Raw genomic sequence first — 24,275 nt, forward strand, 5'->3', positions numbered from 1 at the left:
TCGGGCTGCAGGTTTTATTAAGCATTAGAAGGTAGAGTTGTATTTCTTGGAAATGGGCATGCAGGGGCTATTAGGGATGATTAACGGGGCATCTATGAGTTCACACATAATTATAACCCAATAAACAATGTATAGCAGATGCGGATTCTATACAAAAAGCTTCCTGTAGTTCCCCCTCTAATGTTATTTTTATATCTTTGAGTACGCCATTTCTGAATTGGGACAAAGTCGCTTTTGCAAAAAGCCATTAAACAAATTACCTATTTATGGCATACTATAGTTTTAATAACAATCTGGCTAGATTTTACAGGTGCTTGTAAAAAAGAAAGAAAGAAAGAATAACCCCCGTGCAGTTTGCTACAAGGGGTGAGAAAGTATTTCCCTGCATGGCAGAAAACATGGCATAAGAAGATCATAGAATCATAGAGTTGGAAGGGGCCATACAGGCCATCTAGTCCAACCCCCTGCTCAACGCAGGATCAGCCCAGAGCATCCTAAAGCATCCAAGAAAAGTGTGTATCCAACCTTTGCTTGAAGACTGCCAGTGATGAGATGAGATGAGGCCTGCTGGATCAGACCAAAGGTCCATCTAGTCCAGCCTCCTGTCTCACACAGTGGCCAACCAGTTCCTCTGAGGATCCAACAACAGGGCACAGTGGTTGAGGCCTTCCCCTGCTGCTGCCTCTTGGCTCTGGGATCCAGAGGTGTACTGCCTCTGAACACAGAGGTTCCCTTTAGTCACCATGACAGACCAATCCTCCAGGAATCTATCTAATCCCCCTTTAAAGTTGCGTTTCTGTGTTGATGGTAAAGGTAAAGGTATCCCCTGTGCGAGCACCGAGTCATGTCTGTCCCTTGGGGTGACGCCCTCCAGCGTTTTCATGGCAGACTCAATACGGGGTGGTTTGCCAGTGCCTTCCCCAGTCATTACCGTGCTGATGGACAGAGTCCAAACAACAGATGCTTTTAAGATAAGAAAACGAAAGAAATACCGTACCTTTGGAATAGGAAACTGGCATTCCCCTGAGCAATAATATGCATCGAAAGACTTAGGAGAAATAATCCACTCGCTCCAGCCGATGTCGGCAAAATCCACTTTGAGGTAGCGGCGAGCACAATACCGCGGCTCGTTCCACTGCTTCCTCCGGGCCTTTTTAAGGGTCTGCTCGTCGAACTGGAGCACCTGGCTCTTTTGGTTATTGTTTTTCCTCTGCTTCTTCTTGCTCTTGGCCCTTTCGGCCAGGCGCGGCTGGAGCGTCTTGTAGTGTTTCCTCTCCTCCCACCCTTCGTCCTCGCTGTATTGGTACTCGGCCCCCGGAAGTTCGTTGTTCTGTAAAGGCAGGAGGATGCTCGCGGAGCGTTTCTCCCGCCGTTCGCTCCGGCCGGCTTCCGAATGGCTGTCGAATTTAGGGAAACCCCCGGGCAGGGGAGTCCAATGCCCTTGCAAGCTGGAAACGACGCTCTCCGGTTCCGAAATGGCGGAGTCGTTGGCATAGACTAGGATGTAGGGTTCATAGGCGGGGTGCAACCTCTTCCAGGAATGGCGGCCGACGGGGGCCATTCTGACCCCGATGACCAGGTTGTTGTTCTGCTTGGCCTTACTTAAGACGTGAGTGATGTTCTTCCACTGCCAAGAAAGGACGTCCCGATATGCGGTGGAGATGTTGACGGAGTAGCGCCCCAAGGTCCGCGTCTGATTCCCCGACGGAGGGAAACTCAGCAACGAGAGGCTGATCTGCACGTCGGGTTTCCTGGGCCCGTGACGAGAGCAGCCCTTGAGACGAGAGCAACGGGAGCTGCCGTTCTGGAGGTCCCCGACGTAATAATGCAGCAGAGCCGACAGGATGTTCTCGGACTTCGTGAGGGAGGTCAGGTTGAAAACGTGCACCTCCTTGTTGCCGGGATCCCCTGGGAAGAAGGAGAAAATTAGGTGAGGACAAAGGAGCTGCGATTTCATAAAGGTACCTGGTGCAATCCCTGGAACAAAACAGGAAATTCATAGGAACTTCCCCAACTCGATACCCAGAGAAAGGGAAAAAAACCCTCCAGAATTTTGTTGGAAAAGGCAATGCCAGGTGTACAACGAAGAAAAAAAAGACCCTGCAGGAAGCAGTAAGAAGACAATTGATTAGGTGGGGCTGAGAGAACTCTGAGAGAACTGTGACTGGCCCAAGGTTAGCCTCTACCTATCAAGTATGTTAATTCCTAAATAAATCTTTTTTCTACTCTTTAATCAGGCTGTGCACTGTTGCTTTGCTCCATGTTAGATTGGCCCAGGGGTCTGTTGGCACAGCAACCTGAGTAAAGACAATTGGGTAGGATAGTGAGGTCAGCACCTCCTCTCCTATTAAGTGTCATTCTTCATCTGTCTTCAGGTTGCTACTCTCCTTCCTGAGCCTGAAATGGCTAAAGTGATCCTGCATAGGCCTCTTCCGCTATAGAGTTTGGAATGCTTGCTTAAAAGGTCAATGTAAAACGCTCAAGAATGGCCTGATATTCCGAAACAGTGTTGGCTTTTATGCCCTGCTTCTTACGACCTGGTGGTGACTCAATGCAGTTTACAATCGCTTTCCCTTCCTCTCCCCACAACAGAGACCTTGTGAGGTAGGTGGGGCTGAGAGAGCTCTGAGAGAACTGTGACAGGCCCAAGGTCAACCAGCTGGCTGCATGTGGAGGACCAGAGGAGAATCGGACCCGTTCCCCCAGATTAGAGTCAGTTGCTCTTAACTGCTACACTACGCTGACTCTCAGTTCACAACTGACTCTGGATTCACTACGCTTAGATGAACAAGTGCACCACTGACTGTATGCATCAGGAAGGGGATGCCACCTACAGGCGGAAAGAGGAACTGCAGGCCCACCCCATATTTCAGCTTGTTCAAATTAGGTGTGCAATAAAATCAGAGTCCAGTAGCACCTTTAAGACCAACAAAGATTTATTCTGGGCGTGAACTTTCGAGAGGGGAAAAAATCAAATCAATGATCCCCTAGTTTGATTCGGGAGCCAAATAGCAGCAGGGGATTCCATTCTTTTTTTGATTCAGGCGCCCAAAATTGTTGCCCAAAACAGCTGATCTGCTGTCCACCCAGCTGCCAGTCAGAGGAATCGGCCCCAGCAGGGAGGGGGAGAGCAGGCACGGCCCCACCCACCACCCTGATCCTGGTCTGACTCAACCTAAACCCAAAATATACTGGATTTTTGTTTGTTTGTTTGCACATCCCTAATTCAGACTTTTATCAGAATTGCATAGATATCCAGGTAGTCAGAGACCAAATAGAAAGGTCTAGCTCAGGGGTAGTCAAACTGAGGCCCTCCAGATGTCCATGGACTACAATTCCCATGAGCCCCTGCCAGCTGTCCTGACACCCTTCCAGGACAGACCTGCAAATCTACAGTTGTGTGCTACACGGAGAAAAGCCTAGATGGGGTGGGATAACTGCATTGCCGGTTGTTTCCTTCAGCACAAAGGCCTGTCGATACGCCTTCCAGTGCTGCAGAGGGGAGTCAACACATGAGAGATTGGATGGACCCTCCCCATATGCAGTCGCACAGTGGCCGAATGTTCATCTCTAATGTACAGTAAAACCAAAGCAAGCACAAACGAGGCAGAGCAGGGAGAACGGTACGGTTTAGGCAGCGTTGGAGGAAAGCATGGTCATGTTGTAGGGTTGTCATTCCGCGATGGTATGTCATTGACAACCTTGGCTTTTCTTGACAGTCCAAGTACTAACCAGGGCTGACCCTACTTAGCTTGCCTCAGGGATAGGACCTGCAAGGATGCGTTTAAACTACAAGTGCAACGATATAGGCTAGATATCAGGAAAAAAAATTTTCACAGTCAGAGTAGTTCAGCAGTGGAATAGGCTGCCTAAGGAGGTGGTGAGCTCCCCCTCACTGGCAGTCTTCAAACAGCAGCTGGACAGAGACCTATCTTGGAAGCTTTAGGCTGATCCTGCATTGAGCAGGGGGTTGGATTAGATGGCCTCATGATTCTATGAAACGGGGCTGGCCTGGGCCACCCAGCTCAGGATGTGATTTATATGGGGTATATTTAAATACCACACCCCAGTTAGAACACACTGGGATGCAGGGTCCTGTTTAAAATCTTTTCTCATTCCTTTATGGTCTAGAGATGAGAGGGAAATTTTTTTTTTAAACAGCCAAAGTTTCAGCTAAATTGAAAGAACAAGAACGGTTTCCCTATTTTAGATCCTTATTGTAATACAGTGTTTAGCCCTCCCACCCGCCAAAATATCCCGCCATGCGGAATGGCTCACTCCAACACCGTCTCCTGTCTCATTCATGTAGCACCACCGGCTTCAGGAATCATAGAATCACAGAATCATAGAGTTGGAAGGGGCCATACAGGCCACCTAGTCCAACCCCCTGCTCAACGCAGGATCAGCCCAAAGCATCCTAAAGCATCCAAGAAAAGTGTGTATCCAACCTTTGCTTGAAGACTGCCAGTGACTGTTGTCCGATTTTAGGTGGGATGTAAACAAATAATATTTGGAACACGGCACTCTCCCCGCCCCAGGAAACCCATTTAGTGTCAATTGTGAGGGATGTTACTCCAGTTCTAAAGCCAAACGCCCAAAAATATCAGAAGCCAAACAGTAACGCACACTAAAATCAGAGTCCAGTAGCATCTTTGAGACCAACAAAGATTTCTTCAAGGCGTGAGCTCACGCCTTGAAGAAATCTTTGTTGGTCTTAAAGGTGCTACTGGACTCTGATGTTATTGCAATCACACACACACCCATACAAACCCTTGCCTCCTTTTATCAATAGATGTCACTGTTTCCCTGCAAGTTCATCTAGCAGCAGGATGGAAGCTCCTGGCATCTGCTGATTCCAGGCTGCTCTCGCGGTACCCATACATGCTCCGATGGGCGTTGGTTTAGAACAGGGGTAGTCAACCTGTGGTCCTCCAGATGTTCATGGACTACAATTCCCATGAGCCCCTGCCAGCAGATGCTGGCAGGGGCTCATGAGAATTGTAGTCCATGCACATCTGGAGGACCACAGGTTGACTACCCCTGCCGTAAAAGACGCATAAATTGCTGGGTTCTTTGCATAGAAGAGGAGGAAGAAGAAGGGTTGTTTTTTTTCACACCCTGCTTTTTACTACCCAAACACCTTTCTCTTTCTCTCCCCATAACAGACACCCTGTGAGGTCTTGGCCACCAGCAGGGGATGGGGCGGGGTTAGGATTGCCAGATCCAGGCTGGGAAACCCCTGAAGATTTGGGGCTGGGAGCTGGGAAGGGCAGGGACCTCAGTGGGACTCAGTGTCTTAAAGCCCACCCTCCAGGACAGCTGTTTTCTCCAGGGGAATTGATCCCTGCAGTATGGATGTGAGCTGGAATGCCAGGGGATCCCCAGGTCCCACCTGGAAGCTGACAACCTTACAGGTAACACAACATGGAAAAATGGGTAAAAATATATATATAAAGGAGGTGACTGGTCAGTGCCCACTGAGACACCAACTACTTTCATTGGGTGAATCCCGTGAAGAATCAACCTGGGTAAATTTTGGGCTTGATGGTCCATCACCCTCTCTGCTGATATTCAGCTTAGGTTGGGAGGGTCCCAGGAAGGGAAGGGGGGTATTAGGATGGTTACATTATGTTCCTGTTGCTGCCTTCAGCTTTTCCAAGCTTGACTGTCTCTTTCCAGTGACTCTGGCCTTCTCAGAATGTGACTCAACTACGATAGCTTCAGTCTGGCCATTTCAGCTGCTAAGGAGAGGTCAGGCTCTATATAAAAATATACATATATTGAGGTCAGCCTTATGGATTTCCCAACCATGGCCTCTCAAAGAAAAGAAGGTTTTTTGTTTGTTTGTACCCTGCTTTTTACTACCTACACCTCCTCTGCCCACGGCGCCCTGTGAAGAAGGTGGGGCTGAGAGAGCCCCGAGAGAACTGTGACTGGCCCAAGGTCATCCAGCTGGCTGCATGTGGTGGAGCCATCCAGGTCAGGGCTGATTTACTCTGGAATCTGCTGACTCCTCTTTTGGGCGGAAGCCATAAAGTTCTCCACATCTCAAATGCAGGAAAAGGGGGGGGGGGGGAAATCAGGGAGAACCCTATATAAATGCAGGACGACCCATGGGGGCGCGATTTCTCTTGACCCGCGGAAGCAAAAGATCCTGACAGCGCCATGCTAAGGACTCTTCTTCGGGAGTAATCCCCCCTGAACAGACTTGAGTAGGATTCTCAGTAGCCCCACACCGGATCGTTCTCTGCACAGCTTGAGTGCGTCCCTTCCTTCCCCCTCCCCCTCCCCCTCCCCGCCAGCATTTGGGCCAAGATGTCTTCAGATTGGCACGGGTTCCGATTTCGCTCCACCGTGGGGCCAGGTGACAAGGTGACGATGGGATGATCGATGGAGGCGGACGGGGTGGTTTGCTGTGCGACGGCATGCGCCACACGCCTGAGCACCCTCCCCACATGTGTTGGGCATATGGACTGTGCACACACCTGGCAGGCACCCAACCCGGTGCGAGGAACCTGCAGGCCCAGGTTTGATCGGGGAAGGGGGAGGGGAGAAGAGATGCGGCCAGCAAGAACCGGTGTCAGCAAAAGAACGTTTTGAAGTTGGGGCCTTATCAATCCCAGGATCAGCCAAACAGCGCTGCACGGAATCACAGAATTGGAAGGGACCTCCAGGGTCATCTAGCCCAACCCCCTGCAGAGAGGACTCGGATGGCACAGTCACACACATGACATTCAGGAGTGCAGGAGATTCGGAAACACCAAAGGACTAAGCTAGTTTCCGAAATTTCCAAGTTGCTCTGCAGTGGAACAGCTAGGTTCGAATCTGCTAGAAGGAGAGTTGGATTTTATACCACACTGTTCACTACCAGAAGAAGTCACAAAGGGGCTTACAATTGCCTTCCCTTCCTCTCCCCTCAGCAGATGCCCTATGAGGTCGGTGGGGCTGAGAGAGCCCTGAGAGAAATGGAACTGGCCCAAAGTCACCCAGCAGGTCTCGTGTCTCTCAAAGGAGCTTACAATCGCCTTCCCTTCCTCTCCCCTCAGCCCACTCCCTGTGAGGTAGGTGAGGCTGAAAAAGCTCTGAGAGAACTGGGAATGGCCCAGTCACCCAGCAGGCCTCAGGTGTCTCAAAGGGTCTTGGTGGCAGGAGACACGCTCCAAAGTCAACCTGAAGAGGGGATTCAGGGAATGATCATAGAATCACTGAGTTGGAAGGGACCATAGAGGCCATCTAGCCAACGCAGTGTAATGGTTAAGAGAGGTGGCCTCCAATCTGGAGAGCCAGGTTGGTTTCCCTGCTCCTCCACATGCAGCCAGCTGGCTGACCTTGGGCCAGTCAGTTCTCTCAGAGCTCTCTCTGCCCCAGCTACCTCACAGGGGGTCTGTTGTGAGGAGAGGAAGGGAAGGTGATGGTAAGCCGCTTTGAGACTCCTTCAGGTAGTATAAAGCAGGGTACAAATACCCAGCTAGACGAATAGATGAGATAGATTCCTGTGTCTATGCTTTATCACTATCAACTCCAAAGTGGGAGGACCGAGCCCCGAACGTTCTTCCAGACAAATAACGACAACAGCCCTGCACACAGAAAACTAGCATGTCAGCGAGGATACCTTATTTCCTGGCATGCTTGTTTTCTACATGCAGGGACATTTCCGTATTGTACGGGGAGCATTCAGCGGCGCGGGCTCTATCTGCAGCACGGCCCAGTGCCTCGAGAACCAGACCGGGAAGAGAGCGGGAAGGGAGTCGGGCACTACCAGCACCAACACACACGCACGCTCCACCTCCGCATTCCTACACATCCATCGGCTGGAACCGGTCCACCAGCATGTGGTGCGTTTACCTTTATAGAGGATACACTGACATTTTTATGGACTGCCAAATCTCTCCCGTGAGTGAAAAAGGATGCAATAATGAGGGGCTGTTTGGTTATATAGTCATCATTAGCCTGACTTTAAATTAGATATTAAAGACGCACGCCTGGTTCAGCACAGGCAAGAATACATCAGCCTTTCCATTTATAAAAACCTGTTTTCGGGGCCGCAAAACTCCATCTAAAAATGCCCCGCTTTGAGCGGCTTGCAACATGAATGAGAAGAAGGGTGAGCCTTGGAAACCTTTCCCATTTCTCCCTACAGTCCTCTTTATTATACAGTTCCACTCTTTATTATTATCCTCCTCGTCCTCTGAAGCTCTTTTCTGGTTCTCCTCCCAAAGCTCCTGTCCAAAAAGAGGCAGCAACGAAGATTCAAACAGGGAGTATGATTTTGTGACATTTGAAATGGGAGTTGATTTTTTTATTTTAAGTTAACCTAACTTGCAAGGTTGCTGCGAAGATAAAGCCACTTTTGGACCCCTTTGGTTAGCTGAATGACCTGGGGCCTGTCACGTGCTTTCAGCCGCACCTACCTCACCAGGTTGTTGTACAGGCAAAGTTGGTTTGGGTTCCGAGTGGGGAGGAAAGTGGGAAATAAATAAATTCATTTCAAAGTACGGGTCCTATTTAAAAAGGCCTGTGGTCTCACAATTTTTTAAAAGGCAGTTTACGGAGCATGTTGTCTGTTTCAAGAAGACACATTGGCTTTAAGAATCCCAGAATCATGGAAGGGACCACCCCGGCCATCTAGTCCAGCCCCCTGCTCAATGTAAGATCAGCCTCAAGCATCCAGGCGAAGTCTCTGTCCAGCCGCTGCTTGAAGACCACCAATCAGGGGGAGCTCCCCACTCCTTCTGCAGCCCATTCCACTGCTGAACTATTCTGACCGTGAAAACGTTTTTCCTGATATCTAGCCGACCATTCTACATGTCATTTAAACCCATTACTGTGGGTCCTCTCCTCTGCAGCCAACAGGAACTGCTCCCTGCCCTCCTCCAAGTGACAACCTTTCAGATACTTCAACAGAGACATCATGTCCCCTCTCAGCCTCCTCTTCTCCAGGCTGAACATTCCCAAGTCCCTCAACCTATCTTCATAGGGCTTGTTCCCCAGGCCCTGGATCATCCTTGTTGCTCTCCATTTTGCCCCCAACCTGACAAATGGCGAATAGATCAAAACCCTCAAACGCGCCTGCCATGTGCCTGGCTTATGCACTCAGAACCACCTAGGCTGTACACCCATACAGGGTGATGGGACTGTGCCCAACGCCCCCACCCAAATATCCGCACATTTTCCCATCAGGTGCACACGCCTGCATGCAGGTATTTGGACTTTGCAGACTTCCAAGGGGTGTGTGGCAGGAGGAAGTGCTTGAGAAACTCAAATGCACATCTGCAAAGAATAGCGCAGGGAAGGAAGGAGGGAGAGAGGAGAAGGGAGCGTCAGGAATCTGACACAGTCCGAGAAGTTCAGCAGAGGAATGGGCCGCCCAAGGAGGTGGTGAGCTCCCCCTCATTGGCAGTCTTCAAGCAGCGGCTGGACAGATGTATGGGCATATCACCTGATAAATCTTTAACACACATACACATCTTTCTGCGTTCTGCAGGGCCTGTCAAATGGAGCTCTTCCGCCAGGTTTATGGCTGAGGCCATGGCACGGAAGATCACGAGTCCCTCCAGGAGAGAGACTCCAGGTGAGTCTTTATCAGGCCAGACTATCCCTGGAATGAACCATCACCATCCGTGATGCTCCCATGATGCACCAGGAGCGGATTAGTTGTGGGTGCGAAGTTCTCCGCCAGGGTGTGTGTTCTATTTGAATGGGGTTACAAGTATTGTTTTATGTGGGGTTTCATTCTGTAACCCGCTGCAAGGGGTGGGTAACAAATCCAGTTTAATAATAATAACTCCTACCCATTCGAGAAACCCTTCTAGGGCCACCAAGAAACCCCAGGGCCTGCTATAGGGTCTTTAAGGCCAGAGATGTTCGGAGGTGGCTTGCCGTTAATGGTCTGCCTCTCTGTCCCAACCCTGACATTATTTGGTGGTCTCCCATCCAAATACTAAGCAGGGTTGACCCCGCTTAGCTTGTGAGATCTTGAGAAGATCAGCCTAGCCTGGGCCACCCAGCTCAGGGATTTGCACAGGCATATGTTCAGTTTCCTGGGGCCGGGAAAGAAATTCTCTGGTTCTGCCATTCAACCTGAAGGTTTGCAAGGGGGAGGGATAAGTGCCATTCGCCAGATAGATTTAATTTCCTGCCAGGTTCCACAGGGAGGGGGCTGATGTCCCTGGGCCCATGAGGTCCCCCTCGCTATTTTCTGATGTCTGTTTTGCTGCTTGTTTTGGAAAAGACCTGCCTCAGCAGGGGGGTTTCCTTCTGTTTTGTCTTTAATCGTTTGTGCTTTCAATTTTTAAGTGTTTGAGGTTATGGTAATGGGAGGTACTAATGACCAATTAACCGGGATTGTCTGGTCTTGCTCGCCTTCCCTCTGGGGTGAGACTTAATGTGATATGCAATAGTATTTTTTTTTAAATTATTTTATGTGCTGTGGATTGTACACAACAGCTTCACTGAGCAAAAAAAAAAAACTTTAAAAAAATTGTAATGAGGTTTACGGCGACTGTCAAATATATCATTTCATAAATGAGATTATGCAGACTCTCTAATGTTATTTTAGGAGCAGTGGCCAATGCCCCTTTATGCCAACCTGGCTGCGTTGCAAAAACAAAACGGACCTGCTGTCTTGTTTTGGTTATAAGATGTCAACTCTCCAAGCCTAATTTCTTGGCAAAACCGACATTTGCCCATCTGTCAACTGGCCGGGAAACAGAGGCAGGAGCCAAGGCAGATGTCAGTCAGGTTGGGGGGAGGGGGGATCAATTCCATGTCTTAGGTGGTCTACCTGAGAAATAAAAGCTCCCCAAGATGTCACCATCTGTGTGTGATTCTTCAGGAAGGACCTTTGTTACTACTGTCCCCCACAAGCCTGTCTTTCACACGTCAGCATCCCTACGCCTGAAAGAGTCTCAAAGCAGCTTACAAACGCCTTTCCTTTCCTCTTCCCACAACAGACACCCTGCGAGGGAGGTGGAGATTCAGACCTGGCCCTCCAGATTAGAGGCTGCCACTCTTAACCACTATACCATGCTGGCTCTCTCAATTCATTCCTTCTAGAACAGCCATTTCTCCACATGAAACAGTGTTTTGGTTTTAGGTGGACGGAAATGTCTCCGGAATTGGGATTTCAGCGAGGCACCCGAAGTATCTTCTCCTTGACACCCTCTGTAACTTTAGAAAAAGTTCCCGACAGAGTGGTTCTCAGTGGAACAGGCTTCCTCGGGAGGTGGTGGGTTCACCTTCTTTGGAAGTTTTTAAGCAGAGGCTGGATCTGACAGAAAGGCTGGTTTTATGAACTGAGGCAGATTGCAAGTGGATGGGCAGGAAGGGATGTGCCAGTGTTTGTCTCTTGTGGCCCTTCCTTGCATACCCAGAGAATTGCTAACTGCCGCTGTGGGATGGGAGGTGAATTTCCTCCAGGCCAGGCTGGAATCCGGAGATTTTTGGAGGAGGGATCACTTGAGGATGAAACTGGGGTCACTGAGGGTGGGCAGGTAGTTGTGAGTGTCCTGCCTTGTGCAGGGGGTTGGACTAGATGACCCTGGAGGTCCCTTCCAACTCAAGGAGGAGCGGGAACCTTAAGGAACCTCAAGGAGAACCGTGGGGGTTGAACTAGATGACCCATGAGGACCCTTCCAACTATATTATTCTATGATTCTATGAGCACACGAACAATTGCCAGTGGGAGGGACAACTGAAGAACAGCCGTCAGTCGGGAACAGTTTACTGTTCTGAATTTTCGGGATGACACGCAGAAACTGACCCGCTTATTGATTCAAGCTGCATTTCCCCACTTGCCTTACGGCAACGAACCATCCAACACACACACCAGCCTGACAATTATGTTCTGAATATTTGTGTCAGCTTGCGCTGAAAGGGTACAAACAAAACCGGGCGGGAGGAACGGGGAAGAAAACCCGGCTCACCTGGCTGGCCTCCTTCCCCGATAATATTTTGTGCTTAGTCAGGCTCATGATGCTTCATTTCCTGTGTTATTTTGTACGGGTGGTTTGAGCTGAACCAAGAAAAACAATTTTTTTTTTTGGAAGTAGGAAACCATTGGGTTGTGAAGCCACAAGAATTGGCTCTAGGGCAGGTGCAATACCTGAAATGACTTCTAAGGTATTGAGGCTCTCTCTCTCTCTTTCTCTCTCTTTCTTTCTTGTTTGAAGCACAAATTCTCGTTGCTGTTCGTTCTACGGGAACTTTCTCCTTTTTTCAGGGCTCAATTCCCCCAGGAACTGTCAGACACCAGCCAGCCAAATTTAGGACCATTTTGTCTTTTCTTCTCATCCATTAAAAAAAAGCTATATGGTGCATTGACCTTGAGCAGGGTATAGTTACTCAAAATCATTTATTGTACAAAAAAATTGCAACTGCTAGAGGGTTTTTTTTGTTAGGGTTCTTCTTGAACTTGATCTGGGGTTCTTCTTGAACTTGATCTGGGCTGTAACTGGCAACCAATGCAGCTGCCTCAGCACCGGCTGAACATGAGCCCTCCAAGGTGATCCAGTGAGGACCCTGGCTGCTGCATTCTGCACCAGCTGCAGTTTCTAGATCAAGGACAAGGGCAGGCCCTTGTAGAGCAAGTTACAGAAGTCAAGCCTGAAGGTGACTGGAGGTGACTGTCACATGGATCAGGTGTTCCGGGGACAGGTAGGGCGCTAGTAGCCTCGCCTGGCAAAGATGGAAAAACGCCAAGCAAGCTACTCTTGTGATCTGCAACTCCATAGTAAGTGAGGTGTACAAGATCACACCCAGATTCTTACCACAGGGATGTTAAGTTGCACCCTGGCCAGATCAGGTAAACGCACTTCCTGATCTGCCCCCTTCCTATGAAGGTCTCAATCTCTCTGCTCTGTTTTTGGCCCTCCAGAGGAACCGGTTGGTCACTGTATGAGACAGGAGGCTAGACTAGCTGGACCACTGGTCAGATCCAGCAGGGCTCTTCTTGTATTCTTATTGCATAGGGACATGAGTCATAGGATTGCAAACATGGTGAAATGTAGTAACATCTAAGACACTCCAGGAAAACGCATCAAGTTACATCAGTTACAATCCTTGGCTGCTCCTCTCCAACTGCGTTTCCCTCTGACATCTATCTAAACAACTGGCCCGCTTGTTTCCAGAGGATAGTACTTCAGAATAGATAGGTTCACATCCAATGGCCCCTTCAAGACCAGCATGGGTCGCCACCTCTAGACTGGAAAATACTGGGGGAGGTTGTGGGTGGAGCCTGAGGTGGGCAGAATTTGGGGAGGGACCTCAGCAGGGTACAATACCACAGAGCCCACCCTCCCAAGCAGCCATTTTGTCCGGAAGAACTGATCTCGGTCGCCTGGAGAGCGACTGTAATAGCAGCTCTCCGGATACCACCCAGAGGCCAGGAACCCAACAAGACTTTAGCGATACCAGCTTCCGAGAGTCAAAGCTGCCTTGGACTCTCGAAAGCTGATTCCTTAAAAGCCTTGCTACTTATTTATTCATTTGCACGTCACCTGTAGCGCTTTTCAGTGGGTCCAAGTTGGCCAACAGAAGTGAGCAAAATCATCAAATAGCAATACAATTGTAAAAACGAGGACAATCTCAATTTGAAAAGAACACCCAGCAGTCGAGGGGGGTACCAGATCGCTTAAGGGGGAAGGGAGAGTGAGGAAGACCGGCGGCCAACAATGAGAATATTATTATTCATCTCAGAATATCATATAAATAGAGTTGGAAGGGATCTCCTGGGTCATCTAGTCCAACCCCCTGCACTATGCAGGACATGCACAACACTAACACTCATCCACTGTCACCTGCCACCCCCTTAAACCTCCAGAGAATCAGAATCTAGGAACTCGGTAGCCTAACCCTGTCGTTGGTCCCCCAGAGGAACTGGTTGGTCACTGTATGAGACAGGAGGCTAGACTAGATGGACCCCTGGCCTGATCCAGCAGGGCTCTTATTAAACCGCTGGACCTTCTCCTCCAGAGTACCTTTGAAATAGTCTCCGTTGAAGGAGTCTGCCTGAAGTCTAACGTGCCATGAGAAGAACGACAAAAGAGATTTTCACCAACCCCATCAGATAAGCCATCAAGCAAACGTCTGCCTTTTCTGGTTTCCATATCCTGCCCCTGCCAGGAAATCTCTAGAAAACCAGCTCTCCCCGCGCCCTTCCCTACCGCCTTAGGAAATGCAGAGGTTGGGTTTCGAGTCAAAATTCAATTTATCTCGCAGGTAACTTTCCGGGTTATGCCTCAGATCGACGGGAAGGTCTTTGCGTGAAGCTGTACGCCACACCCTTGCCCTGTTTCCCAAATCTCCATCTGCAGCCCTTCATCAAGACGGGGTCATCTCAGAAGTGAATCCTCGGATCAGGTGTTAATTGTGACACTGAGGAGGGACGCGGGGACAGCAGGTGCCGCCAACGCACCTTCTAAGGCCAAAATCAAATTTCTCGTCAATCTGAACGGCTCAGCCACATGAGTGGCATGTCCCGTGTTTTTGTAAGAAGAGCCAAGAATTAATAAAAAGGTCCAAGTCCCCAGGCTGAGCCCAGCTAATATCCAGAAAACTTGTGGGCAGTTTTTAACACCCCAAGTCTACCTACAATGGAAACCAAAGATCCAGTTTCCACCCACTTTAAAGCCAAGCGCCGATTCGAGCAGGGTGGGGGAATAAGATGCACTCCCCACCAATATAGGATCTAAGGCAGGGGTAGGCAAACTGTGGCCCTCCAGATGTCCATGGACTACAATTCCCAAATGCTGGCAGGGGGCTCACGGGAATTGTAGTCCACGGACATCTGGAGGGCCGCAGTTTGACTACCCCCGATCTAAGGTTTCATTCAAAAAATGCACTTTCTTGCCATCAATAACCTTTCCCAACGAGCTGTCCCATCCTAAGGGACCGGAAAGATAACACCTAAGTGGTTAAATATTTTGCATAAGTACTTATAAAAGTGTCAGGAAAGTTTTAGCCACTTCGTATTTATGGCTTTGGCACTGGAAGTGTGGGAGGATGGGGGAGGTGGAGGAGGAGGAGGAGGAGGGAAGGGGCGACCAAACCCATGTGTTTATAGGCCTTCTGCCACCCACAGTGAAGGAATGGCGTCAACACAAGCAGAGAGACTGCCGAGATGGGCTCCCGTCCAAAGACATTATAGGTTTAGAACAACAAATAACTTTTAAAGCAGGTGTCTTGAAAGAAGCCAAGGATATTTCGCCTTAGCCATACCTGCACTCTCTGCTCTCAAGCATTTCCTGGGAGCATTTCCCCCATGATGCGCATGGGTCGGTCAAGAACTGCCACGTCGCAGCCAACTTAGAGCAACGCAATGGGTTTTCAAGGCAAGAGGTGTTAAAGAAGTGGTTTCCCATGGCTTGCCTCTGCGTAGCAACCCTGGTCTCCGTGGAGGTCTCCAATTCTTAGGGTTGTGTGTGGCGGCGTCCGAATCGGCCTGGAATGGCAGATTCGGACGCCGCCGCACACAACCCTAATCCAAATCCTCACCAGGGCTGACCTTGCTTAGCTTCTGAGATCCGATGAGATCAGGCTAGCTTGAGCCATCCAGGTGTGGTCTTTCCTGAGAGAGGGCTTTCTCTATTAACAAGGCAGACTTGTTCTAGGGAACATCTTCCAACAACCTTCTGATGGCTAGAATCCAATGGCATCCAGAGGGAATCTGGCCATTGGCAACAGTGCAGGAGGCTAGATGGACCTTGGTTTGAGGTCACCTGCAGGGAACCCTGCAGGTTTCTCCAGGTGGCATTTCACAGGGCTGTTGCCCCAAACCCAGATGGCCTAAGGAAGAGGGATAACTCCACTTATCAGGGAGATATAAAGGTGTTCCCGTGGAGGACAGATTGGGCCAGCTATGTTCACCTGAACTCAGCGCCATATCTTGCACCTTACGGTACTGCCCGTCACTCTCCCAGTTTTGCCACCCACTGACTGATCCAATTTTGGTTGATTCTGCAGAGTTTTCCAGAAGTAATATGTAATTTTTATTAGACAATAAGTCTCCTATTGTGACGGAGAAGGTGGCTGGATTTCAGGCCACAAGAGAAAACTTCAAGAGAAAACTTTCATCTGCAAGGCATAATGTGCTTCTCTTACCCCTCCTCATCCAAGGATGGGTTTTTGTTTTTGTTTTGTATTATGATTTCCCTTTTAACCAGCCACTAGCAATTATTATTCTAAACCTCTACTTTAAATGTTTATTTAATTGATACCTTAACTTAATCTGTTTGACCCTGACAGGGTCACTGGAATATCTCGCTAGTGCATAGAGCAGGGGTAGTCAAACTGCGGCCCTCCAGATGTCCATGGACTACAATTCCTAGGAGCCCCTGCCAGCATTCGCTGGCAGGGGCTCCTGGGAATTGTAGTCCATGGACATCTGGAGGGCCGCAGTTTGACTACCCCTGGCATAGAGGGATTCCTCTACATAACGTGTCACTAAAATTTAATGGCAACTGATGTCAGTGCTCACGAAGAATTTATTAGTATCTCATGTCTTATTAATGTGAGGCGGCGTGGTGGTGTGGTTAAAAGTGGCAATCCCTAATCTGGAGAACCGGGTTCGATTCCCCCCCTCCTCCACTTGCAGTCAACTGGGTGACCTTGGGCCAGTGCCAGTTCTCTCAGAGCTTTCTCAGCATCACCCACCCCACAGGATGTCGGTTGTGGGGAGAAGAAGGGAAAGCTGATTGTGGTGGAGAAGTGAAGAGCGGCACCCTTGAATCTGGAGGACTGGGTGACATTCCCCACTCCTCCACATCTAACCAGCTGGGTGACCTTGGGCCAGTTACAGTTCTCTCAGAGCTCTCTCAGCCTTACCTACCCCACAGGGTGTCTGTAGGAGGGAAAGGAAGGCAGGTGATTGTAAACCACTTTGCGACTCCTTCGGGTAGAGAAAAGCAAGGTATCAAAAAGCAGCTCTTCTTCTAATCCCTCCCCCAGTATCTGCCGAGATGCCAGTGTTGTCTAAGGTCTCACATCATTAAGCATGAGTGGGGGAATCATGCGCAGACCAAAACACCAACCCGCCCAACAAAACTTTGTTCCCTGCATGAGGTGAAGATGGTGGTTTACGAATCACATTCACAATTATAATTTAATGAACATAATTTAATGCATATGTTCAAAAGACTGCTTAGCTATGTAAAGTTAATTGTATGGATCCTGTGGCAACCTATCCTTAACCAACTGGAAAGGGTGGGCTATAAAGATAAAATTGTTTATTATTATTAATCATTGAGTCACAGCTCATTTTAGGATCCAGGCAGAAAAGGGGTGGCAGGGACCAGCAGCAGGATTTGGACTAGATGACCCAGGAGGTCCCTTCCAACTCTAGGATTCTTGCAAAAGAAAGGCTAAACAATCCATGCCCAGAATGCTTTGCGGCACACCAATGGTCCTTTCCAAGGACTTTCCTGCCTGGTCTCCAGAAATCATGCTCACTTGCCCAGGTCAAACAAGCAGCTTTGTTTGCTGCCAGTCGAGACAAAGGCACCCTGTGGATGAGAGAGCCTGATGTTCCTGCTGGGTCAGAACAGCTTTATCACTGCTGTGGCGAGCCCAAGGTCACCCAGCTGGCTGCATGTGGGGGAGCGGGGAATCAAACCTGGTGCTCCTAACCACGACACCGAGCAAAACCATCTTGGATCGATCGAGCCAACCGTCTATCTAGTCTGACACACTGTGTCACACGGTGGCCTGGACCCAGGTGCCACCAGGAGGTACACACCAGGGAAACCAACTTTAGGGAATGCATCATCCCCAAACAGCTTCCCTTCTGCACTACCACCTCGCAAGTTGAGGCTCAAGAATGGCAGAGAAGAACGCAAACAGCAAGAAACAAAACAAAAAAAGGCTGTTGAGCTTCAGTGACACAAGGACATCCCCTGCAACCCTGCTGGGTCAGACCAGTGGTCAATCCAGCCCAGCATCCAGTTCCACACAGTCGCCAGCCAGATGCCCAATGGACTACAATTCCCATGAGTCCCTGCTGGCTAGAGCTCATGGGAATTGTAGTCCATGGGCATCTGATAAATCCAGGAGTTGGGCCAGTCCTACCTTAGAGAATCTGCACAGAAGGGACAGAGACCAAGGACTTGCCCCCTACCCATTGCCTCCTCTCCCTTCTGTTTGGTGGTCGAAAGGGTCAGGTTCTGGCAGTTCCCTTTAGTCATCACGCCTGACGGACCTCTCCTCCGTGCACCTACTCCTCTTGTAAAGCCATCTCTGCTTGTGGCAGTGTCCACTGATGCCAAATCCCACAATTTAATCACTCAAGGGAAGATGTATTTCCTTTTCCCCTCCTGAATGGGGATTCCTCCTGTGGAAATATGCCTAAGAGACAATTGGACAGCACCAGACAAAATCTGAGTTCAGAACAGAATGGACTCTGTCCAGAACGTTCCCATTTCCTCCCCTCTGTGTTGAATTCTAGAAAGCCGTATTACATTCCTAGAAGGACACCGACAGGCCTAAGGGAGTTGAGGTGTCAAGATTGATGGGGAGAGGGGCAAATTGTCCAGATGTCCACGAACTACAATTGCCATGAGCCCCTGCCGACCACATGCTGGCAGGGGCTTATGGGAATTGCAGTCCATGGACATTTGGAGAGCCACATTTTGGCCACCCCTAAGGCTGCAATGCACTTTGTGACTGGACCTTCTGGGCGCATCATGCTGCTTGGGGTTACTGCCAAAGAGTGCTCAGAAGCTGCAGGGAGTCAGAAAGCGGTCCAGCCAGGTACGGAGAACGCAAGACCCTGTTACTATAGCAACTACATTGGCCACTGTTCTTCGCCTGTGCCCAATTCCAGATGTTGGTCCTTTGAAATCCTACATGGCTTGGGGTTGGGGTATCTGAAGGACCATCTTCTCCCACAGGGCCTTACCTGGGAATTAAGATTACATGCAGAGACCCCCCCTGCCCGTCCCATCAATCAAACAAGTTCATTCAGCGGGTGCACGAGGCAGGGCCTTCTCAGGGGTGGCCCCAGCATGGAGCAAGTGACTTAGGGCGGTGTGCCCGGCCCCTCGCTCTTGATATTCAGAAGGCAGCTGAACATGGTTTTCTCTAGGACTGCATTTGACTAACTACGCTGCCTGCACTGCAAGTCCTCCTTGAGATTTCAAACGGTGGCCTTTTATGTAATTGTTGTTTTATGTTTTATTTACGTCCAAAGTCCACATAAGAGTTCTGCAGGGCAGAAGAGTGGCTAAACAGAATTTCAAAGAAACCTAACCGGGAGCCCATCTGCAGCGGTCAGTTGCCACTATGGACATAGTCAGTGTTCGGACACGGCGTGCGGAGGTGGCTTGCAACGGCCACCTGGGCCAGCAGAGACTGACATCTAAATTGCTCCGGTACGTTCCACTGCTTTCAAGAGCCCAGTTCTCTTGTTGCTGCTGGTTTTAACCACAAACGGGGCCTTTGCAGCCTCAGCAACTAGGAGACCCTCTTCTGCTGGACAGAATTCCCCGTCCCGAAGATTAGGATGCAAGAAGGGAACTCCTCGCAATAGTTTGCTGCCAGAACAACTGCGATCGCCCAGGCGTCGGCTAACGTACGCTTTCGGCTGTCCCGCACAAGAGCCGTATCTTCGGTTGCTTGCTAAAGGCGTGCGAGAAATCACCTGCCAACCACTGCAGGCAAACATTCAACAGCTCACACAGCAGTCAGAAAACAGCACGGATTCTTCTCTTCTCCGCAATACTAATGACACAACCACAATTGTCGACACGGCGTTTTTTAGACCCGGGACTTTTGAGATTCCCGCTCTTCAGAGTCCAGGCACAGGTTTAGCTGCGGAAAGGTGGCTTTTTCCCACCAACAAATACAAAATGGGGGGAAGGTGGGGGCACAACATAGGTGTGTACATTTTTGAAGCATCTGGAAAGGGTGGAGGTGAGAAATAGGAGGGGAAAGGGAGCCGGCCCAGCGTGGTGGTTGTGGTGTCGGACTACGATCTGGGAGACCTGGGTTCAAATCCTCACTCTTGCTATGAAAGCGTGCTGGTTAAGTTGGGCCTGCCTTGCAGGGTTGTTGTGAGGATAAAAAGGAGGAAAGGAGGAAAATATAAGCTGCTTTAGAGTCCACCTTGGGGGGAAAACAATGATATAAGTAAAGGGGGGGGAGGACTAGCCAGTGTGGTGTCATGGTTAAGAGTATCGGTTTATGACCTGGTGAGCTGGGTTTGATTCCCTGCTCCTCCACCTGCAGCCAGCTGGGTGACCTTGGGCCAGTCACAGCTCTCTCCGAGCTCTCTCAGCCCCACTTATCTCACAGGGTGGGGAGAGGAGGGGAAGGCGGTTGTAAGCTATTTTGAGCCTCCGCTGGGGTATAAAAACCAACTCTTCCTCTTCTAAGTAAGAATCCATTTTCTTTCCCTCAAAATACCAGGACAGTATTTTCCAAAGATTGGAGTAGGTTTTTTTCAGGGGGGCAGTCTAGGTTAAGGCAGAGCTCTCTCTCAAGAACTAAACCGAGGCTATGGCACCTTTATCACAGAATGAGAAAACGTGAGTCACCGGAAAAGGCCATCAGGCGAGGAAAAGCTGCAGGCAGCAGGAGAAGGAGACCCAAAAGCAGGTGGACAGACTCAACCAAGGTAACCCCGAGGATCCTCAGTTTGCAAGGCCATTTTGGAGAAGGCAAAGTCGCAGGGTTGCTCAAGTCAGACGCAACCCGACAGCCCTGAACCCGCAGACTCCCACACAAGACAAAAGGAAACAATGCACCAGGCAGGACAAAGTTAACTTCTGTAACACACGGTCCCAAGATGCGACAACCACCAAGAGATCCAGCGACTTTTGCAAAGAAAGGGAGGGAGACACAAATGAGGAGGCCACCATAGATGACCCTCCGGCTTCAGAGGCCAGAAACTCTACTTCCAGAACCGGCCCGGCTCCCGCGAATCGGATCAGAATGAATCATGCTCATTCCGGAGGGCCTCGATGGCCACTGGGCTTCAGCGCTTCAGTTCGACTTCCTCGTGGAACATCTAATTTGTGGCCAGCCTCCTAACCCACCATCTGAGCCCCCAGCCTGGAGCATCTCTGCCTACCGGGCTGAAACCCAACTGGGCGCGATCCGGAGAACAGCCGACGGGCCTCACCTTTGGCAGGAAACAGGAAGATGCTTGGCACAGTCTGTAAGGTTTTTTTAAAACAAGCCCTGCTGAACAAAGGGTTACTTATTTGCAAGCACTCACATCGCGGATCCAAACCCCGGGGCCAGAAGAGATGTCTGTGGGATTTGGGGGCAACTCAAGCAATGGCAAAGCATCAGTGTCCATCTCTTGCCCCATGAAGGCTTGCCATAAACCGGCCAAAACTTGGCAACGCTTTGACCCAGCACCAAACACATCTTTCTTCTAGCCGGGTCCCTCCAAGTAGGTCCAGGGTGCCTTCGAATGTCAATTATTTGTGTCGGTCACCTCCCTCGTCTGTTTACACTGTGGATTCCAGGTATGCGCCCGAGAATAGACTTTCTGAGGTTTGAGCGTTTTGGGAAGAGGGGGGCGGAAAAACCCTCCTCTTTGCCGAAATTTGGGACAATTTCTCCCCAGCTGTCAAATCGTTCACCAGATCCCCGGTGAGCGGTCCGGCACAGCAGCAAGACGGCTCCCCCCCCCCCTTTTGTGGTGTTGGATGTTATTATGCGTGATTTGGCTTTCGCCTCCAAAAAAAGCTTTTCAAACAGGGACCTCTGTTAGCGGCGGAGCGGCTCCTGGTGAGTAATACTTTCTCTCCGGGACCCATTTTAACTTTGGGGAGGGAGGGGGGAGAGAAAAAGGTGGAGACCCACACTTTAAAATTAAGGCCCATGGGCTTGGAGTGAAGCAGCAGGCGGAAAAGTAATTCAGCAATGTCTACCTTTAAAAAAAAAAACAGTCCGCCAGGTCTTCCCTGGGAAACCTCAGGTGACCTCAGGTCCACAAAAGCTGTTTTCCGATGGAGCCTCTTTGCTCCGGTGGGCTGCTCTCTCTCCAGGGACCCTGCTTGTCCTGCTCCCCGAAGCCTGTGCTCCCAACACCTCTCTCTCTCTGGCAAGGGGCACAAAACGCATCAGCCCCCCCCCCAAACCAGACATGCCAACACTCACAAAAACAGGAGTATGTGTGTGTGTGTGTGGGGGGGATATTTCGACCTTCCTCGGCAGAAGGGTGGCTGGTTTTTGAAGCAAAGAGAAGGGAGGGTCCTTCATGGGTGTCAAAGGAAGGGGAAACCTAACAATGCCATGAGATCCTGTTCTAAAGGCACAGGCATCGGACCCAGGGAAGTTTGGCACTCTGGAATTTTTAACCTGCTTGAGTCGAATCTAACTAAACACGGCTACCCCCCTAACCCCGGCCCAAAACTATCTCAGGGGGACGAAACAAGGTCCGAGTCCGGTGGCACCCTGAAGCCCAACCAGGTTGTATTCAAGGTATACAACAGCTTTCGCGTGCACACACAGATATTTGGGGCCGCCAGCGCAAACTGGTCTACCTCGAATGCAGATTCGCCGGTCTCCAGGATGCCTTCGGACTCCGACTCAGTCCTGCTGCTGCTTCAGGCCGATTCGACGTTCCGGGACCAAATATGAGTCCAGCGGCACCTCCAAGACCGGCTACGAGCTTTGCTGCGCCCAAGCGCACCTGCGCAGGGACGCTGAGACACGCCACGGACTCCGACTTTGTCCCGCCGCTCCCGACCGTCCCGTCGAACCCACCTGGCTCGATCCCGCCAGGAGTTAATCCGAGTTGAATTAATGGGGACTGGGGATTTAGACTCGCCCTGCCTGTTTCTGCCACGGCTTCAAGCGCCTGACCAGCCAGTCCACTTTCGCCGTCCGGGCGGCGTCAGAGCCGGGCGCCCCGTCCCAAAGGCACCCAGGCGGGCGGCGCAGCGACGCGATCGCGAAGCAAACTTTCCCCCGTGCGGAAAGCGACGCGCCCGCCACCCGGCGCCCGCACCCCGCTGCCCTCGGCCGCGCACGTCCAGCAACCGCACCCCGGAGCCGCGTCCGCCCCCTCGACTCACCTGCCGGCCGCGCTCGGAAGCTGCGCACCGTGTTGCCCTGGCGGAGGTGAAGCGCCCGCGAGCCGTCGGGCCGGCCCCGGTAGCGGTCGTAGAGGCGCAGCATGTGCTCCGAGACCATGTCCATGTCGGCGGCGGGGACGGCAGGCTCACCTGTCGTCGCCGTCGCCGTCCCCACCGCCTGCCTCCAGCCGCCGCCGCCTGGCCCCGGCCCGCCCGAGCGCTCCCGTCGCGCCTGCCCGGGCGCCAGCAGGCAGAGGCACAGCAGCAGCAGCGGCGACGGCGACGACGACGGCAGCAGCAGGAGCCGCAGGGCGCGGGGCGAGGCGGCCATCCCGAGCAGGGCGGCAGGTGGGTGGGTGGGTGGGGGGCTGGGTGGGTGGTGGGCGCCGCGAGGGCTGGCGAGGGGGGCGGCGGGGGCGCCGCGAGGCTGTCGGCGGCTCCCGCAGGTGGCTCCCTGGCTCGGCTCCCGCCCGGAGTGGGGCCGCCGCGGCGCCGGGCTGAGTTTTGTGCGGCGGGGGTGCGAGGAGTCCCAGCGCGGCCGGGGCGGCAGCCAATCGCGCCGCCGCCGCCGCCTCCTCCTCCGCGCCGAGCCGCCTGCCGCACAGGCAGCGCCTGGGAGCCACGGGAACGCGCGGGAGGAGGAGGAGGAGGACACCGCCCCGCGGCCGCTCCGGCTCCGGCTCGCCCGCGTACACGCGCGCTCTCGCCTCGGCCCACCCGCCCCGCGCCCGGATTGGGGCCCTCCCATTAGGCAGGCAGGCAGGCGGGCGGGCTCTCGTTCCCCTCCCTCCCCCGGCGCACCCAGAAGGGGGAAGGCCACCTGCGCCCGGAGCGCCCTGCAGCTGCACCCCTGCGGCCATTTCTCGGATTGATCGCGGACAATTCCTCTCTCTTTCATTTGGTGCACATTCTTGGCTGGAAATTGACCATGTTCCTTTGGGCGTCATGATGTGCTGCGCATGGTTAGGTGGGCATTCTGGATCCTGGAGCGTCCACACGAGCCGGATCTCGGCAGGTCTCCAAGCTATTCTCCGAGGAATACCAGGTCCCTGACGCGGAAGAAGATGAGTTGGGTTTTATGCCCCCATTTTTCCCTACCTTCCTTTCCTCTCCCCACAACAGGCCCGCTGTGAAGGAGGTGGGGCGGAGAGAGCTCGGACAGAACTGCGCTGCGAGAACCACTCTGACAGAATTGTGACTGGCCCAGGGTCACCCAGCTGGCTGCATGAGGGGTAATCAAACTGCGGCCATCCA

General features: G+C 51.5%; 1 protein-coding gene across 1 annotated transcript in view; it reads right to left on the bottom strand.

Annotated features, from left to right (window-relative positions):
* BMP3 (bone morphogenetic protein 3) overlaps positions 1–23,696 on the bottom strand; it is a 35,587-nt gene extending 11,891 nt beyond the window's left edge. Inside the window, exons 1-2 of the mRNA XM_077301078.1 lie at positions 23,022–23,696; positions 998–1,908 (exon numbers count right to left, since the gene is read on the bottom strand). Coding sequence (XP_077157193.1) covers positions 998–1,908; positions 23,022–23,352 — 1,242 coding nt within the window. The 5' untranslated portion in view covers positions 23,353–23,696. The remainder of the gene's footprint in view (positions 1–997; positions 1,909–23,021) is intronic.
* Positions 23,697–24,275: the final 579 nt, after the last annotated feature.

Source organism: Paroedura picta, chromosome 10 (genome assembly GCF_049243985.1).
Source record: "Paroedura picta isolate Pp20150507F chromosome 10, Ppicta_v3.0, whole genome shotgun sequence".
In the NCBI taxonomy this organism is placed as follows: Eukaryota; Metazoa; Chordata; class Lepidosauria; order Squamata; family Gekkonidae; genus Paroedura; species Paroedura picta.